Consider the following 20,511-nt stretch of genomic DNA (forward strand, 5'->3'; position numbering starts at 1 on the left):
CTGCTGTCAAGCAGACATCTGCAGCTTTTTACAGACAATCAAAAGGAGCATTCTGCCCATCAGTCCATAAACTTCAGTGAAAATAATGCGGGTTATGAAGTGCATTTGTTTTTTCGCCTTCTGTTCATTTTTTGTTGTTGGGTATTTATCAGAAATGTGGCATGTCATGAGCAGTGGGCGAGATGAGAGCTTGTAGCCGTTCGTATGACAAATTCCTTGACCCTGCCCACCAGAAACATTTCATCAAGTGTTGTGCTGAACACGTGTTTGGACTTACAGAAACCATCTGATTGTAGGGAGTGCTAAAGATCCTCCCACTGACATTCACTCAGAGAATATTAAAGTATTCTGTAACAAGGTAAGCGGTAAAATGGGATGAGGAGGTGCAAGAAGGGAGGAGATATTTTTAAGGATGACTGCAATATGTTGACCTGTGATTGGCCAATGTATAAAAGGGCAGAATTAAGGGAAATCATCACAATTGTATGCTATAAGTATGAAAGCTCCTGCTTCTCCCATTTCACAGTTGTGACGTCATGTAAAAACAAAAACTAAACAAAAAATGGCACAAGCACCCATATTTAAAGATAGTTATTTGAATTACCTCTACATATTTCTGTTTGATATTCAATTTATTTTTCCTTCACTACTTTGCAAGAGAATACAGAGAGCGAATTATTGTAACGATTAGTATTTTGCTGTTTTCAACAATATCACAGCAAAATGACCCATTTGGCTATATGAGCGTTGCCACACAAACAAAAACGTTTGAGTTCGAGAATGTGTACAGCTCCGGCAGAATCTCAGTTTTTTTAATTACTGTAATTACTAAATGCCGTGCGCTGAATGTGATGATGTCATTGAGATATTTGCATACTAAACTGTGATTGGGCTTTATCATCTTAGTATCATGGTGAATTAATGGAAGTTTGAGATTGCGGAATATATTTGGGTTTACAACTTTATCATTTTAACTAAAACTTTAAGATAATTCCTTTGCTGCATTACAAGCACTGGCATTTCCATCAGTAAATTCAAATCTAGTTTAAACTTCCATGTTTTCACAAGGGCCAAAACATAGACGCTCAGCTATCTTAATGGTATACGCCACAGTCTTATATTGTTTTTATATAAAACTAACTATAATTACTATAAACTAACCCTAACCCACACCCTAAACCAAACCCTAAAAGAAAACTTTGTGCATTACTAGAATTTTAAAAATCCTTATTTAAATTAAAATTAATTATTGTTTTTCTAAATGAGGACACCCGAAAATGTCCCCAATGGGAGGTTTTATCCAATTCAGTTCACTTCTGGATACAAATTTGTCCGCAAATTATAGCTAAGTACATCCCCACACACACACACAGACACACACACACACACACACACACACACACAGAGAGAGAGAGAATGTATGCATGCACAAACAAACAAACACACACAATAAAAACAAACATCACTGTATTCAAATAAAAAGAGCAGCATCACATTAGATCAGGTGACATTTTCCACTCTCACGGCTCTATGACTGAAAACAAAGTTATACAAGCATTATGCGTAAGCCAGCTCAATCAAAAACACAGAATGATGCATACAAATATGGCAAAAGCATTTCTGCTGCATCCACGTTTACATTTACCCAGTCAATCCACTCCCCCACACACATGGGCAGCACATCAACACCCACACACTCCCACACGACCAGAGCTGCCTTCACACAAACATAGATCACATTTCACCAACAAAAAAAAAGAACTGCAGATAATTCTTCAATATAATAAAATGCTGTGGTGAGCGTGAGCCCATTTCACCTGACATTTCAAAAGATCATGTGCCTAGTTACAATACCTTTATTCTCAAAACACTGAAATGTTTTAAAATTTTTAAAACAAAATTGGCATTCCATGTTTCATGGTTTATTAACATTTAGTCCAAGCAAAAGCACTAATTTTGACACTGCTAATAAATACCATCCGGATTAACAGAAGAGTAACATATCGGCATTTAAGCATATTAAAGTGTGCAACAATGAATCTCTGCAATAGATGTCGATTTCATCATTCAGCAAGTCTCCCAATGTAGCATTAGTTAATAGGCAGTTATAGAGGGTACGGCAGGGCAACACTGAAATTCTCAATATATTTGCAGTAGTTTTGAAAATTGCAAATGGAAAAAAATAGCATTAGAGTTGGGAAGTCTGATAAATTTTCGTGAATATCATTGGTTCAGTGAGTGTTTACATGCATGCTCTTAAACCGATTATGCTTAAGCCGATAACGTCTAAAGTCATGCAAATGCCTTTAATGGCATTCCTTTATCGGGGTAAGGTCATAAAAGGTTTAAGTAAAAAACAATCGACATGCATAGCTTTTTGCCCATTATCCCTACTTTGCATTGCATGTAAACACCTTTACCGGCATTCTCACCAGCTTATCCAGAGTGCAAGTGTTGTGTGCATGCCAGTTTACGTTTTAACGTCAAAAGCAACACATAATCCGATAATTTCAAATCTAATCTAAACGTGGGTTGTCGGTTTTCTTGAATGCATGGATTGGTTAGTTATCAGCGTATTGCTTTGTATGTAAACGCACTCACTGTCAGTTTCAATGAATCTATTCAAACTCTGATTTAACGATACGCTGACATCACTCACAATTGTTTGCTGTTTATTACTGCATATTGTTAAATTAGTACATATGAATGAACATGATTAAATATTCTTCCTTGTGTTCATTTGGTAAAAAACAGCATTAAAAAACATGCCTTGATAGTTTTTACTAGATTTTTCACAGTATTTTACTTCATGCACTAAACATTTGAAATATAACTGGACACAATGGCAGTTTGGTTAAAATGGTGGTTCCTCTTATTAGAAAAGTAGATCTTATTCAGAGTAGCGCCATTTTTCATTTTTGACTGGAATGAATAGAAGGCTGTGAGGGAAAGTCTCTTCAGTACATGCACTGTATAAAGCTCCTACATCACATCTAATTTTCACAACTCTGAAATATTGAAAAAAAATCTTTCCAAAAAATAAACAATCAACACAGCTTTAAACAACACTACAAACCATTAAAGATACTGTAAGTCTTTCCCTTCACAGCACTGTTTTTGTTCCCGTCAAAATAAAATATCATCAGCACATGCATAAATATAGAGATCTACATTGAATAACATCAAAAAGCTAAAAAATATTGATTTATATTTTCTTTATCTATGGAGGGTGAGAGCCTGACAATGTCAACATCCACCTCCATCTACGCCCCTTAACACAACGACCCAAGCAAGAGATGCTCTCATCCATTAAAACATCACATAAAAAATTCCTGTACCTCAAACTCAAACTTGGAGCTGCCAAAGTTGGTTCTCTGTTTCTGCCAGAAGTTGTCTGGTTTAATGATGAGGGTGATGTGAATGCAGCAGGGAAATGATTCCTGAAGGATCTTCAGCAGCGGCTTGATGGAATCCCATTTGGAGCCACGCATGTCCACAATGACTGTGAAACCATGCTTGCACACATCCTCGCTGAAGAAAAGAGAGATAGGACAAAATATGAGCTTTAATCCACTCTGAATTACATAATCTATGGTGCATCCTCCCGTCAGCCTCCCCGCTAGAAGTGAACACAACAGCTATGTATGAAAACAATTGTGCAGGAGCAACTACACCCTAAGAACAGGAAAAAAAATTTTTCCCCATCATAGAAATCAATGCACATACAACAGAGGGGGCAGACGAAGAGCGTGAAAGCCAAATCATAGTTCTTACCCCTGAAGCACAGCTGCAAAATGTACACAAACAGCCTCATCAGGTGGGAACGAAACCTGTTTCCAGACAGCTGATTAAGTGAAGGCCCTCCGTATCCAATCTGTTGAGTTTCTACCTGTCTTTCTAAACATCCAGCTTTATCATATCCCCTGTACTGAACACATCAGTTTGACGGTCTGTTACACTAAATTCCAGTGTCTTTCTTGCACTTCTATCAGTCAAACATCTGCCTTTGCGTTTTCATCTAAGTGAAGTGTCATAAAGTGTCTAATCAATGATTTGTCTGTCATGATGAGCTGCAGAGCTCCATGCAGATGAACACACAGCCTGTGTGTGACTGCGACACTGTTTTCCACACTCTCTCTCTCTCTCTCTCCCTCCCTCTCTTGCTCACTGGTTGCTCGCCCTCCCACTTTCCCTGCACACTCGCCTGCTCTCCATCTCTATAGATCTATGCCCCTCGCACTCTCTCTCTCTCTCTCTCTCTCTCTCTCCATTTCTCTTTTTTTCTGGATTTCTCTCTAGGGGATTGACTTTGTAACTGTAGAGCTCTCTCTCACTGGTGTGAGTGTGTGGGTGCAGGGGACAGAGTTGTGAGCGTGAGGATGATGAGAGGAGGAAGAGTTTTTGGCAGAGGCTGAACTGCTGCAGGTTCTTGATCATGCCCACGCTGCCTTTCCCTCCAACAACTCTCTCTATCGCCCCCTCATTTGTTTCTCACACATCTAAATCTTTAACTTGTCCTCTCCCTCCATGAAAAAAAAAAGAGCACTGAGATACCAAATTCACTGCAATATTATTGGCAATAAACAAGTTATACTGTAGTTATATGGTAGGACAGTTAACAGGGCTGAGAAAAAGAATTCAAATTTTCACTGAAATTTCACCAAAACTTGAATTATAATAAAATTTTAAAGACATTATTTCAGTTGGGGGGAAAATAAACAAGCCATCTGATTTTTAAATCGACAAAAAACAAATCAATTTAAACCATTCAGCACCATGTTGTTAGTGATGATTAACTGTAAAGAACATATCTAGCTGTTAACAAATGTGTGTAAAATGAGTCAAAAGACTTACCCAGTTCATATTCTTAAATATTAAGTAAAAAGGAGAAAAGATACGCTTCAACAGATGGTTCTATGTAAACTTAGTCTTGCACAGTAGCCTATACTGGTGCCATAGTACTACCATGGACTCTAGCTTCATAATACCAGCGGTACCACTGTGTTTTTCATTAACAATAGTTTTATGTACACGCCAAATACCAAATGCTTATGCAGCGAGACGTTGATAAGAGAACAAGGCATAGCCAAGACACAACCGCCAAAGACCTCCGCCTCTGGGGGCCGTTTGCTCCGAATATGTCTGTCTTTAAGCATGCGCTAGATGGACATTTTTGACCGTTGTGCCATGTCTAGCTGATTTTTCAGTGTCTCGTGTAGTAACTATGCAGTTTTTTAGATGCTGTGTCAATTTAGAAGGAAATTAAACCTTTAAAACGTGTCTCGAGACACCCATGTTTGGTTTAATTAATTGCACTGCATCTGTTTTAGCCCAAGAATGCAAATCTACATTAGTACTTGGCACACACCCAAAATTCGAATGCTCATTTCAGCATTCGAATGTGCATTTTTATCTTAAATTCTACAAATATTTGAATTTTGAATTTTAAATTGACAGCCTTATAAAACGGGTAGTTACTACTCTAAATTTTGATTTAGTTCTGACTGCACCACGTCTAAAGATATATTCAGGGTTCAACACAAGTTAAGGTATCGACAGCATTTGTAGCATAATGTTGATTACCACAAAAAATTTTTTTGACTTCTTTAAAAAAACACTGGGCCAATACATAAACGTTAAATTACTCACTGTTTCAAAAGTATAACAACAAGATATAAACAATATGCATGTTAACATGATTTTAGTGTGATAAAATCGCTGACTTACCTTTTCTGTTTACAGATATTTCCAATTTTTTAACTTGGTTGCCATGACGATGTAAAGCCGTAAACCCTAAAACGACCATAAAAAAATTACAGCTCAAATAATACACGAGTTTTAACTGAAGAATTAATGAAGAAATAGTGCTTTAAAAAAAATTATAAGGTTACACCTCTGCCCTTAAACCCTCCAAAAATTCGCCCCATTTACTTCCATTATAAGTGCTTAACTGTAGCCTTGAGAGAACGAGTCAAAATAATTTTTGGTGCTAATAAATATTATGCCACAAATGCTGTCAATTGAGCTTAACTTGTATTGAACCTGGAAACTTCCTTTAAAGCTTTTTAAGGGTGTTCTAACACTAGCACTTCTGGTGAGCACCCGTGGTCGAAAGATGTTAAAGTTTGGTTCATTTGGATGATGTGAATGCTGTTTTCTGAACTCGGGTGCACACCCGGGTCCACTTGAAAAGGTGGTCTGGGGTACGGTTCATGTGAGCTCTGCTACGGTTCGCTGCTGCTATGAACTTAATTGTACCAAATCGTGGAAGTTAACCGCTTGTGATGACGTACAATTTGCATCTTTGCAGGCTTGCAATCACAATTATTGTGGTATAATCCATTTCTCATACCTGCTTGTCTCCAAATAAATCCCCTTCAAAGAGCAGTTCACATTCATCACATCTCTTGCAACACATCCGCAGGCTCGTGGCAGACAGATGCTAATATTCATCACATCACTGCACATTCAATGCATCCGCAGGAGACGAAACAAGTGTTTTATGTGCAAGACAAGTTTTTGTGGTAAATCCAAAGAGACAAACTTTAATACTTCACTTAACACAGTGACGTCTTCTCGAGTTGTTACCTAGTTACAGTAGTAAACAGCTGCCGCTTGTACTAAGCTGATGACATAATTGGACCGCGCTTAATATGACCCAAATAATATGAAGTGAACAGAAACCAGTGGGGGCAGCGAGGGGAAGAAACTAACTCTGGTTCAGTCCAAGCACTCGAACCAAGTGTGAAAGCACCCTAAGGCATCAACAACTACCTCATAATATGATACACATCGCGATACATCTGTCATGATTTAATGCATCGTGATGCATCAGAGTATCACAATTGGATCGTTATCGTTACTGCACCAAATACAAAGTGACCCAGCATTCTGTTAGAGATCGATAATAAAAATATGCTGATACAAGGGTCTAAAGCACCGATACAATATCATGAGTAGAAGAACTGCGATATATTGACATTTGATTATGTCATCACAGCCCTCGAGCAAAGTTGCAATGTTACTTGGAAACTGTAAGCAGCCAACATTTAGGCTACTAAACTATATTACTTGGAAGAATTGTTTATTCTGATAGTAATCAATACAACTATTTAATGAAAATTGGTGCGTTATATCATATTGCTGTTGCCACCATTTTCTAAAAGCAATAAGCCACTTGAGGCCTTGCCCGTGGTAAATCACTGTAATGCATAACCTTGAGTGGTTTTTGCTTTATTAAATATGACAAATAGTCTAAAAATGGTTTTATATTGAAATGTGATGAAGGTCCACTTGGCCATGTTGCTCTCTCCTCTACAATCCATTCTGAAGAAATGAAATAGGGAAAACAAGTGTTAAAATGCTATAAACATCACAAGAGTTACAACCCTCATGCTCCGACTAATGGACCCTAAACACACCGTGAACAAATGGATTTAGAGAGCATGACCACTCGACACAGCGGTTTATAGAGGAATTGAACTCAATGGGCCTGGCTCATACATATTTTCCAAGCAAAACAACAAATCACATATAAAGACACAGCATCTCTAGTTTACAAGTTAATTTAAAGATCAATGCACCTGACAGTGAGAAAAATGAAACATTACTGTGTTGAGCAGCATGAGAGGTAAAACAGGAAGTGGACTCTGAACATTTCACAGTACAATTCACCTTTCATATGTTTTTAACCTCTATCCATCCATCCATCTATCTATCTATCTATCTATCATTCTACCCATCCATCTATCTCTGTCCATCGATCCATACATCTATGGAGGTATGGATAAATTTGCATAAATGTATGTTTCTCATAATCCTAAAAGTCTTTTGATCTATTTTGTATTTGCTCTTGATCTAATTCGATCTTGAAATTTGTTTAGTAGACACATATAAATTGTGCTTTGTTTGAATTTCTTGGCAAAATCAAACTAATTCAATATTTGAAAGACAATTTGGACCCGATAGTGAATGAAAAGCAGCCAAAAATGTCCTGCATACACGAGAACTTCAATACTGTTTAAAAAGCATCCCAGGTGGATTTCTCATGAAGTTGGTTGAAAGAATGCCAAAAGATTGCAGAGCTGTAATGCAGGCAAAATAAGGGTTACTTTGATGGAGCTGAGTGGAGCATGACGGGGGTGGGGACTGGTGGGTGGAGTTTGCTCAGAATGAGTAGAGGGTGAGTGGAGGGGGTGTGGACTGGTGGGCTGGGCTTGTTCTAAGTGAGCAGTAAGTAAGAGGGGGAGTACCTAGGGATGCCGGCGAGGTAGGCGATGAGTCTGCGGAGATCCTCTTGACGTATTCTGTCGTGGTTGGTTCGTGATGGGAATGTTAAAACTGGACCACCGCGCTTGTCCCTGCCCCCTGGAGAAAGAACAGTGCAGGAGTAAGAGAAAGGGTTAAAGGGGAGAAAATGCAATATTAAGTCAGCTGATGGAGACAAGACAAACTGAACTGGCATCACAAGGCAAAGCTCATGCCTCTATCTGTTCTGTTCACTTTCCAATATATTTTCCAATATTTGCTAGAGTGTTTCTATCAAAGGGTGTATTACAAGTTCCTGCTTGTCCCTTTATATAGGACTTTAGAACAGTGCTTCTACGGAAAGCTCAAGGGCCACCAAACGGGATCCCTTTAGAACCCACTGTTTTATATTATTGAGGAAAGGTGATGCATGGTATTAGATATTACCAAAATCCGTATGTGTGAATAATTTTATATGACAGTAAGGGTAAATATCACGATATAGCTATTATGTCTTGTATAATACTTTACCATGATTTTATTCCATTATTTATTTATTTATTTTTGATAATCCAGTGAATTAAATACTCAACCAATGAAAAATACTTTATTTGGATTTTGATGGAGGCAAACCAAAAGATATGGTTATTCATAACAAATTAATTCTGGCATAAAAATAAAAAAAAAACCTTCACATTACTTGAGTCAACGGTTTCACGGAATCAAATCAAATCACTTTTATTGTCACACAACCATATACGCAAGCGCAATAGTGGGTGAAAGTCTTGGGTGCAGGAAGAAAGTCATGTGGGTTTTGAACAACATTTTTATGAACAGAACAACAGAATTTTTTCTTTTTGGGTGAACTATACATTAAAGGGATAGTTCACCCAAAAATAAAAATACTCTCATCATTTACTCACCCTCATGCCATCCCAGATGTGTATGACTTTCTTCTACAGAACCCAAATTAAGATTTTTAGATGAATTTTTCAGCTCTGTAGGTCCATACAATGCAAGTGAATGGGTGCCACAATTTTGATGCTCCAAAAAGCACAAAGGCAGCATAAAAATAATCCATATGACTCCAGTGGTTAAATCCACATCTTCAGAAGTTATATGATAGATGTGGGTGAGAAACAGATCAATATTTAAGTCCATTTTTGCTAGAAATTCTTCTCCCTGCCCAGTAGGGGGCATAGGAATGAAGAATGTGAATCACCAAAAACACAAGAAGAATTTGAAAGTGGAGACTGACTAAGCAGGGAGGAGAATTTATAGTAAAAATTCATTAAAATATTGATCCGTTTCTCACCCACACCTATCAAAGGTCACCACACGCTTCTAAAAACATTGATTTAACCACTGGTGTCTTGTGGATTATTTTTATGCCAACCTATGTCATTTTTGGAGCTTAAACATTTTGGCACCCATTTACTTGCATTGTATGGACCAAAAGAGCTCAAATTCTTCTAAAAACCTTCATTTGTGTTCTGCTGAAGAAAGAAAGTAATACCAGTTTGGCATAAGGGTGTATAAAAAAGATTTTTCATTTTGGGGTGAATTATTCCTTTAAAGGTCTAAGGTCAAGTCTGATTTTTACAACTCACATTGGAAGACAATTTTTTATGTTTTACTGGCTGAATGAGACACATATGCAACAAACAGACCATTCTTCAGTCTTTAAAGCCCAATTTTTGGGTCAAATTAAATATGGCTTGTACTCGACTACACTCTATAGTCAGTCAAAAAAGGGCATTGAATGCAAAGCATATGTGAAATGCAGCACATTGCTGGACAGTGGAGTCATACAGCTCTGATTCAAAACCTTGCTGTTGACAGTAACATGCAGTCAGTCATTACAGCAACAATTTCATAATCATTCAATAGTCAATATCCCACAGTGTAGTGTCTTAGCACATATTGAATCACAGTGTAGATGCTACATGTAACTGCAAGGCATTCCTAGACGAGACTCGATTGTTTTCAAAGCTTAACATATTAGTAAATCTCTCTGAATGTCTCCGCTCGTCATTTTACAAGTGGTGAGACAAATAAGCTTTTTGCATCTGAGAAAATGCTGAGTTTGTGTGCTGAGAAAAATGTCTTGACTACTTATATTAAGAGCAGCAGACTGCTGTAATCTTCAAAACAATTCAGTTTCATCCAAATGTTTTGACTCACAATACCTTGAGAAATGCACTCACTGAGCAATTTTACACCTGTACATCTACTTATTCATGCAGTTATCTAATCAGCCAATAGTGTGGCAGCAGTGCAATGCATAAATCATGCAGATACGGGTCAGGAGCTTCAGTTAATATTCACATCAACCACCAGAATGGGGGAAAAATGTGATCAAGTGATTTTGACCGTGGCATGATTGTTGGTGCCAGACGGGCTGGTTTGAGTATTTCTGTTACTGCTGATCTCCTGGGATTTTCACACACAACAGTCTCTAGAGTTTACTCAGAATGGTGCCAAAAACAAAAAACATCCAGTGGGCATCAGTTCTGTGGATGGAAACACCTTGGACAATGGAGAATGGCCAGACTGATTCAAGCTGACAGAGAGGATACGTAACTCAGATAACCACTCTGTACAATTGTAGTGAGCAGAATAGCATCTCAGAATGCACAACAAGTCGAACCTTGAGGCAGATGGACTGCAACAGCAGAGGACCACGTCTGGCACTTTATTAGGACTATAGTGTTCCTAATAAAGTGCTAGGTGAGAGTATTTCCCTATATATTTTCCTTTTATTTAAAGGGGCAGTGAGAGATAGGACAGGAAATGACAGGGAGAAGAGGGGGGGAACAGGTTTGCAGTTGTGAACCAGATTCAAACTCACGCACCAAGGCTTAATGTGTCAGACCACATGTGCTAATTGCCAGGTTACAGCCTGCAACTACAGCAACTACTTTGGTAAAAAAAAAAAAAAAAAAAGAAAAACAATAATGGATATGTCAGGGGGATGTGTCAGACACGTACAGTGGCCCAAAAAGTATTTGGACACTTTTGGACACTTATGTAACACTTACAAATGTTTGAATGTCAATGTTGCTACTTAATCATTTGAGGAAAAAAAAAAAAATCAAACCAACCTGCATCTGCAAACAAATAATTTCTTTCTTAGCCATTTTCATGTTTTATAATTTGAAATCTAAAAATAAAACAAAAAATGTGTGAAATGTTTTGCTTGAAAAATATGCTCTTTCTTTTAAATAAATGCCACTTGAAATTGTTATATAATACAAAGACATTCATTCATCCATTTTTAATTGTAGATTAAAAGCAACTGCACATATTAATGGGCTACAACTGAGCAAGAATGGTTTTAATTACAACCAATATTTCTGCTCAGATTAGCCAGTCTGTAGTCCTTAACCACACCAAGTCCATTGGCTTTAAGAAATTACTTATCAATGAATTCCTAGCCAATCCTCATTCTCTCCTGGCTTCAGTTTATACATGCTTACATAGCTATAACACCTCGACTCCAGCAAAACAAACTCACTCAGCGAATTACTCCAGCGCATGTGCTGAACACCACTAATGGAGTGTGGATGTAATAGGATAATCCATTTTATCCTGTGGCGTTAAGGAATAAATAAATAAATAACATGAAATAATAATAACTGAATGGTTAAGTAGAATCACTGAGCGTTAACTCTCTGGGCTATGCAGGTTTGGTTTTTCTTTCTTTTTTTCTTTTTAAACAGCATTGTCACCCTTGTTGATTGTGCCAGTGACAGGATCAGTGCGAGCTCATAAACAGGGTGCTCCTTAAAATGTGAGCTCTCGTGACAAAAGCAGAGCGGCTCACATGCGCGATTAATTCGGGCTTCCATCGATATCGTTGCACATGCGACCCATTTGAATTTTACATGAGAATGTGCTATTTAAAAGTACCATGGAGCAGTTCAACCATCATGTGAAACGTCTCGACAATGCCGACATTCTGAACAGCACTAATGAGGAAAGAGAAATCGCACTAGCATCAGTTATAAGACATCACAACTTCAGATATAATCTGCATGCACAATACTCAATAGTAAAATTTGTTTACATCTCTCAACTGAAACATTTCGCCCCCTCATTCAAGTCCTTGGTTCACGCATGCTCATCAGCTGCTCACTGATGTCTGAAAGAAGTGATTGTCAGTTCAGTGTTAGTGATGGACATTCCGGCTCTTTTCAGTGAGCTGGCTCGTTCAGCTCAGCTCACCAAAAAGAGCCGGCTCTTTTGGCTCCCAAACAGCTCTTTAAAATATTTTATTTTTTTATTTTTTCAAGTCAAACAGTTTGCGATAGTTTGACTATGATTGGTGTTAAAACAATTCTAATTAAATTATTTAATGAAATCATACTCTACCTTTACCTCAACGTATTTAAAAATGCATTGGTTTGCATTTAAAGTATAACTTTTATTGTATATAAACAAAGTGCATATAAATCTAACCGTTCAAAACAAATACAATCTGAACAGCATAATAGAATATTGCACCATATCAAAGAAAAATAATTTGCAAAACTGCAGCATCCCACAAACTGAAATAAATGTAAAAAAGCAGGATGCTATTACACATGTGCATTTAAAGTATAACTATTTTAATGTATATAAACAAAGTGCATATAAATGTAACAAATCAAAACGAATACAATCTGAACAACATAATAAGTTGGCTCCGCCCTCCCTCACGCATCTTTGGTTCATTGGTTGACACTGCATGTCTGATTGACAGGAACAACAGGTGAGGCTGTTAATCAGAGCAGACAGTCAGAACGAATGTGTGCGCGCTTGAGCATTTAGGCCTTTATTATTTTATTTCTTTTTTCGTTCTCTGAATTCGTTAATCTTAATTTTTTTATATTTTTATAAATAGAGTCGGCTCTTCTGATATGCGAGCCGGCTCCCAAAGTTCACCTACAAGAGCCGAATCTTAGAGCCGACTTGTTCGCGAACGACCCATCACTATTCAGTGTACTGTTGACTCAAGAGCTGTAGACTGGATCATCTTCATACGTTGATAAAACGGTAATACAATCAAGTCATAAACATATTTCCAGTATGTTTTATTTGCTACACTCACTGTTGTTCAGCAAAATACACCTGAAACATACATTTCGCCCCTTAATCACACACATGCTCAATGTCGGCAGCTCATCGGTTTTCAGTATGTTGGACACCTCCGAAAGAGGCGATTCTCAGTTTAGTGTACTGTTGACTCGAGAGCTGTTGCGACCCGAGCATTCAGTCTGATTTGTGAACTAGCTGGAGCGGTTCATTGCAAAGAAGAGTTGGCAATATCACCAGTTCTAGGATAATATTACTCCCGGTTATCGGCTTGTTTCAATTCAGAGTGCCAGGCACATCCGAGAGACAGGTTAAAGGTGCTATATGTAATATTTTTACTGTACTAAATCATAAAATGACCATAATATGTCATTAGAGAATTAGGAAACATGCTAAGTTGAAATACTGGCTTCTCCGATAACAATGTTACAGCCAGTATATTCTACTTTGAAGTTTCCATTCTGGGCTGGAATTTCTGTTTATGTTTTGGTCTGTGTGATCCCGCCCACTGCCCACTCACCAATAGTATTTCGACACCACTGGGTTGCCAGATTTGAACAACTCTGCAGCAAACAACACTGTGTGCTGCAGCCATGGAAACCAGCAAACGAACTGGATCAGAGATAACAGATTCCACCCGACCTAAAAAGCCACACCATCCATCTAAAAACCACCATGACCAGAGGCGTAGTAAAACAAGGATAAATATTGGAGATCCCTTTGGAAGATGGAGACAGCTTAAAGCCCAGAAACTAACATTCTTGCAAATTACAATAATAATAAAATTACAGGCATAAAAAGCATGTTCTACATGGCTCAAGTTATTTGTGTGTGTGTGCAAGTCTGTAAAGCATTTAAAGCTGTGTGTAAGTCTGTAAAGCATTTAAAACTGTGTGTGTGTGTGTGTGTTTTTTTTAATAAAAGCACTCAACCGCAGCTAAAACATCATTCAAGACAGCACACCTGATAAGAAGGCCACTTTCTCCTTTAGAATGGGCAAAACCTCCATTGCCTTCATCTCTTCATTTCTGCGAAATCCTGAAAAACAAAACAGAATACACGTTAGAGTCGATGCAACAGCATCATCGGTGCTGCGGTACAGCAGTTATCACATGCAGTGATAATATCACTCACTGAGCCATAATACTCTTGCAGTAGGGATGTAACGATTAATTGATCAATAACCAACGATCCAATGTCATCGATACAATGCGTAAATATCGATATAGACATTTTTTAAAGATGTACCTTTTTTTCATACTCTCATGTCAGCGACGTCTGTATGCATTTCAGTCAGGCGATGAAGCAACTTTATTATATTCATTTCATTTTATGAGAGCTAAATACGGTTTTCATGTGGGACAAGGATGTGCGCAGGGTCTGTGAAGCCAAATTGTGCTTTGGTATCCGTGCGAGCACGTCAACCGGGCGCTCCTTAAAATGTGAGGTCACCTGACAAAAGCAGAGCGGATCACATGCGCGATTAATTAGGGCTTGCATCGATATCGTTGCACATGTGACCATTTGAATTTTACATGAGAATTTGGTATTTAAAAGTACCATGGAGCAGTTCAAAAATCACGTGAAACGTCTCGACAAAACCGACATTCTGAACAGCACTAATGAGGGAAAGAGAAATCACCTGCTGCCCAGCACTAGCATCATTTAGAAGACATCTACACATCAACACCCTTATTTATCCCAGTTAACTGTAACAGAATTTTTCATTACAACTGTGGAAGTTGTAGCCAAGAAAAAAAGTTGTAGCCTAGAAAACCGCGGATAGCACGTATAATTATGGGTAAGTAGGCTACTTTGAATTGGACTAAACTGAAAAATAAGCTGTAATCAAACGATTGATGATCACTTGTGTGTGAAAGATGTTTTTCAACATCTGAAGTACCTTATTTTGTTGTGGATGTCCCAATGTGGATACTAAATGTGCACTTTTCAGAGAGCTCAATAAAATATTCGGATTACATTTTGGTTGCATTTGAGGGCAAATAAAAAAATTGACTGTGTAAAATAGGTGCATAATATTAACCGCAGGGCCCTGAATCAAATCAAATTGAAATCGTATGGTGGTAGACTTTGAAGTATCGGCAAATATCGGATCGCAGGGCAAGAGAATCAATATAAGATCGTATCGTGATGAAACGTCCGATTTACACCCCTATCATGCAGCCAATGAAAATTACAGTCTGGTTCGTGTCAATTCCAAATCCTGCTTTCACCATAGTTTCCTATTCACTCTCTATATCATCTCTACAATACCATCAACAAAAGTGGCAAAAAAGGCAAAAACGAAAGCTGAAGTATATATATATATATTTCGATATTAAAATACTTTCTCCCATCTAAGCTTACTATGCGGAGAAACTATGAGTAAGCCATTTGCAAAAAAGTGCAAACACTGGCTCTGTGGTGTTTTTAAAATATTGCTTGGTTTGTTTGAGCAGCCAGAATACCTGTTCACACCAAATCCATGATGAATTTGCAACGAAAGGTCTATTCACACTGAGACCATAATAAATGAAACGAAAATCTATTTAATCCCTGTACAGTAGGCGGCACTGTTGCTGTTCTACAAACATATTTATATCAGTTTGCTGCCAGACCCTTCGGCATTCAGATTTCATTATAAATTTCAGATAATTATATTGAACGCTGTTAAAGCATTATTTTACCTAATTTGGCACAACTTTTTTTAGATGGCTTTTTTTCCATGTTTTTTTTTTTTCTCCCAATTTGGAACGCCCAATTCCCAATGTGCTTTTTTTAAGTCCTCGTGGTCGCGTAGTGATTCGCCTCAGTCCGGGTGGCAGAGGACGAATCCCAGTTGCCTCAGCGTCTGAGACCGTCAACCCGCGCAGTTGCCATGGAGACATAGCGCGTGTGGAGGCTTCACGCCATCCACCGCGGCAACCAAGCTCAACTCACCACGCGCCCCACCGAGAACGAACCACATTATAGCGACCACGAGGAGGTCACCCCATGTGACTCTACCCTCCCTAGCAACCGGGACAATTTGGTTGCTTAGGAGACCTGGCTGGAGTCACTAGCGAACTAGCGAACTCCAGGGGTGGTAGCCAGCGTATTTTACCACTGAGCTACCCAGGCCCTTTTCCGTGGTTTTGATACATTTTGAGGAAAATAGAAATCTGTGTTTTTTGTGCTAATGAAACGAGTAAGGAGCACTAGTGCATAAATATACGTCCTGTGTCTTTATATGCACATAAATTTTGCTACGAATATATTCAAAAGAACTGCCAAACCCAACTTCTCTTTTTATAATGCCTGGATTAATGCCTGGATAATATAACACAAGGTATAGTGATATAAATACACACAGAATAAATGTACAGTAAAAATAACAGCTATTGTATAAAATATGATGCATAAAATAAAAAATAATATAAAAGAATACACTGGCTCACGGTTTATTCTGTATTTAATTATTGCATATTTGTACTGAATTCAGGGTTTCTTGTGCTTGGTTAGAAAAGAGCACCGTTACAGGAATATTTTGTTATATTATTCTTGCAATAAAAATAGCAGCGAGTTTCTGCAATTCGTTTGTCTACACTCGTAGTAAATATTGCATGCAAGTCTTTTTATGGGATACTTTACTACGAGCTTTGTCCAAACGATTTGCCGAACATCGCTGGTATTTTTAATGCCAGGATAATCTAATGATATAACAGCAACTCTGGAAAATTGACAAAAAGCTTGTATCTCATTGGTCAGTCAGTTTTCATCGCAGTCCAAAGAAAAATAAAATTCAGACCACTCTCTGTAAAAAACAAACAACTTCTGATTGTCAGCAGATGATTTGTCGGACCCAGTGTGAATAGCACCATAGGAATCCATTGTTCCAATTCAAAAGCTTGTTGTTTGGAACAAGCATTCGGAATGAGCATTTGAGTGTCTTCAGCTGAATGTGTCTATAGTTGAATGTAAATACGACTATACACATCTTTGTTTGTTCTCCTGTTCTTGGCATGTGCACATATCGCCTCAAGGGTTGGACCTTGATCAAGCACTTTGCACTTCTGTTCAACCGTTTGTTTTTATGATTCAAAAGGTTCAAGTAGACTGGGTTTGCTGAGGCACAGCCAGCAGACTAACTTTGGTCTCTCAGAGTGCCAGACTCACAGTCAACAAGATTTAACCTTGTTTAGATTATGCAATCTAAATTTGAACAAAATCACACGAACATTACTTGTCCAAGTAGAGCATTTGTAATTTTTTGAGAATTGGATATGTTCGGAACAGCATACTATCATCCTACTCCTAAGGCCAAAGTATACATTCGTTTCTGTGTTCGCGAGATGGCAAAAAATACAATAATAATAATAATAATAATAATAATAATAATAATAATATTCATTTATTTATTTATTTTTAAAATCACACGCGCACAGTGTGCATGGATTGTCCGCATGCAGCCCAATTTTTCTATATTCGCGACAGTCATAGTGTGCATATGTCAGAAGTATCAAAAAGGGCATACTTGAAAAGCTAGAGCGATTGGCTGTGCGCAAGACGTAACAGTTCATGGAAAAACGAAGTACACACTAGCCTTTATTATGCAGTATGTAGTATAGTATGTATCAGGGTTTTTGTTAGCCTGTAATTACCGGTTTTTGAGTGTTAATTGTCCTAATGTCCGACAAATTCGAACATGGTCGGACACAATGTCCGGTAAAAATATTAACATGAAGAGTCAGCAACCCCTTTTGTTAATGCCACAAATGCACAGCATGACACCATCCCATTTATTACATCATTTCGCTGACACAGAGGTTTAAACTTTACTGAAGCAGAGTCCTAATTAAGCGACCACAGCAGGTTCTATACACATTTCAGATGGTTCTAATATTAATTATTATTATTATCATTATTATTATTATTAACTTTCCTCAAGAAATTCAAGATCTTCCCAAAGCAATGGAACAAAGACAATTATAAGCTTCATAAGTATATGTATATAGTATATATAAAAATGAAAATAAACACTTCTTGCAGAAAATAACCAAAATTATGTAAACACTTCTTGCAGAAAATAAATATGAAATAATTATAAACGCTTCTTGTAAAACAACCCGCTCTAGCTTTCCTGTAAATTTCAGAAAGCCTGCTGATCCAGAGAAAGCGCACGAGACACTCACATGAAACACAAATGCGTGTCTGATAAGAAGCATAATATTCATATCACACAGCCCTAGACATAACTAAACGATTTTTATTATTTCAATATTTCTTGGTAAACAAAAGGACTTGTTGCACATTTAGTTTATTTCTTTTGCTTTACCGTTCATTTTGTGTCATTATATCACATTATTATGCATAGTCCATCGGGTTACAGCGCAAAGTAAACACAAATTAAATGAATGGATTTTTTCCAATCTGTCCGGCAAACATTGTCATCCCGGACACACTGGCCGGCACCAAAAGTTCTTAGTGGAAACTCTGGTATGTATACTGTCTTTTCATTTCCAATGTGATGAATTTACAAAGTAACTTTTTATTGCCAAGATAACTGGACGACACTCATGTGACAACAATACAGCGTACCTCTACTACCACTACTACTACTACTATATAATGCTTTCTGTTTCACATACTACTTATAAAAATAGTAGGCAGTATACAGTTTATACAACACTTTTATTCAGTAAGTAGCAAGCTATTTTTTTTCCCCATTCCAAACATAGCTGAACATAGCATGTTTTTAACTTTCAACAACAAAACAAGACAATCCAAGATTTATAGCATCAAGGATGGCCAAATGCTAGATAACAGAGCAAAAAAAATTTTTTTTAACTTTCTCGGGTTAAGTGTTATGGATACGTTGATATGGATCAGTTCAGACATGCCATCTCTAATTCTTCTTCTATCTCTCCATTCCAGTCCTGCTAACTGAGCATAAAATATGGTTGGAGGAGCAGCCTGATGCCTGATACATACAGCCTAGATGAGAGATGATGTCATCTATTAATTTTCCTGCAATGTCTTCCCTGTGGTGTCTCAGCGCCTCTCTCTGTACAAACAGACACATTTCTCTTTTTCACAACCTAATTCCCTGCCATTCTTTATATCCCAATGGAAAACATTTTTTTCCCAACACTGCGACTGTGTGAATCAGTCCTAGTGATCTAATTAAAGCATAGAACCTTTTGCATACTTTGCACAACAAATTAAATGTATATAGCTATCTCTGATCATGAAATTATTATTTAATCAATAATAAATTAATATATTAAAGGTTATTATACGGAATTTCCAAGAGGATCCGCAAAGTAATGTTTGATCAAAAATTATTTTCTTTTAGAAAAACTCTGTTAAACAAAAATTTAATATTAAGTTAACTTCAACCAAACTTAGTAAAGCTAAAAGTTTAGCTAAATGTTTCATTGTAAGTCAAATTGAAATGCAATGCACAATTATTTAAGTCTGTATTAGAATTGGAAAAATTGGAATATATTGAAAAAGAATGGCAATGAGAGAGGTGGAGATTTGTGTTGTCCAGGACTGAATGGTCAGGATAAAATGAACAGTACTGAGTTTAATGGTTAAATGTGGAGGCTGGAGGATTACAGATAGCCCTTTTCCACTAACATGGTTTGGGTGCGGGTTCCTGGGCCGGTGCGAATTCTTGAACTGTTACGCGCATTTCCACCACAGAAAAGGCCAGTGCGGGCCCAAAAACCTGGTTCCACAACAGCCTCAAAAGCACGCTGGTCTCTAAGCAGGAACCGATTATGTCAGAGGGCGGAGGGCAGGATAATGTTTGTCACCATGGTAAAATTTCCCCAAACAACAACAGTAGCTACCATCTGCAGCTTCTTTACTCTTTACAACAATAAAAAATAAAACAAAACACAAAATTATCAGACATCAAAAGCGTTCAGGTAACACAACGAAATAAGTTCTCCACAATATGGTATTTACAAAGATCCGAGGTAAACTAGAGAGATCGCAGAGGAAAAAATACTCTACGAGAATGAAGATACAGCACGAAATTATGTACGCTGGCTTCAATCGGAAAATTAACCAAATCATACAAAATTGAAACACTTAAGGGAGTACAGGGACCATAAGAAGGACATAAGCAAATGCAACACTGGACAGAGCAACAATGTTTTGGACTCGGACACCGACCAGCCTGTTAACTAACATTGAATT

The 20,511-nt window shown here is 37.7% G+C and overlaps 1 protein-coding gene across 4 annotated transcripts in view; it reads right to left on the reverse strand.

The window, feature by feature from the left end:
• LOC127425343 (triple functional domain protein-like) overlaps positions 1-20,511 on the reverse strand; it is a 161,316-nt gene that overhangs the window by 68,973 nt on the left and 71,832 nt on the right. For all 4 annotated transcript variants that reach the window (XM_051671204.1, XM_051671203.1, XM_051671202.1 and 1 more), the window contains exons 3-5: positions 14,287-14,361; positions 8,253-8,367; positions 3,339-3,531 (exon numbers count right to left, since the gene is read on the reverse strand). In XM_051671204.1, coding sequence (XP_051527164.1) covers positions 3,339-3,531; positions 8,253-8,367; positions 14,287-14,361 — 383 coding nt within the window. The remainder of the gene's footprint in view (positions 1-3,338; positions 3,532-8,252; positions 8,368-14,286; positions 14,362-20,511) is intronic.

The sequence above is a fragment of the Myxocyprinus asiaticus genome, chromosome 34 (assembly GCF_019703515.2).
Source record: "Myxocyprinus asiaticus isolate MX2 ecotype Aquarium Trade chromosome 34, UBuf_Myxa_2, whole genome shotgun sequence".
Classification (NCBI taxonomy): domain Eukaryota; kingdom Metazoa; phylum Chordata; class Actinopteri; order Cypriniformes; family Catostomidae; genus Myxocyprinus; species Myxocyprinus asiaticus.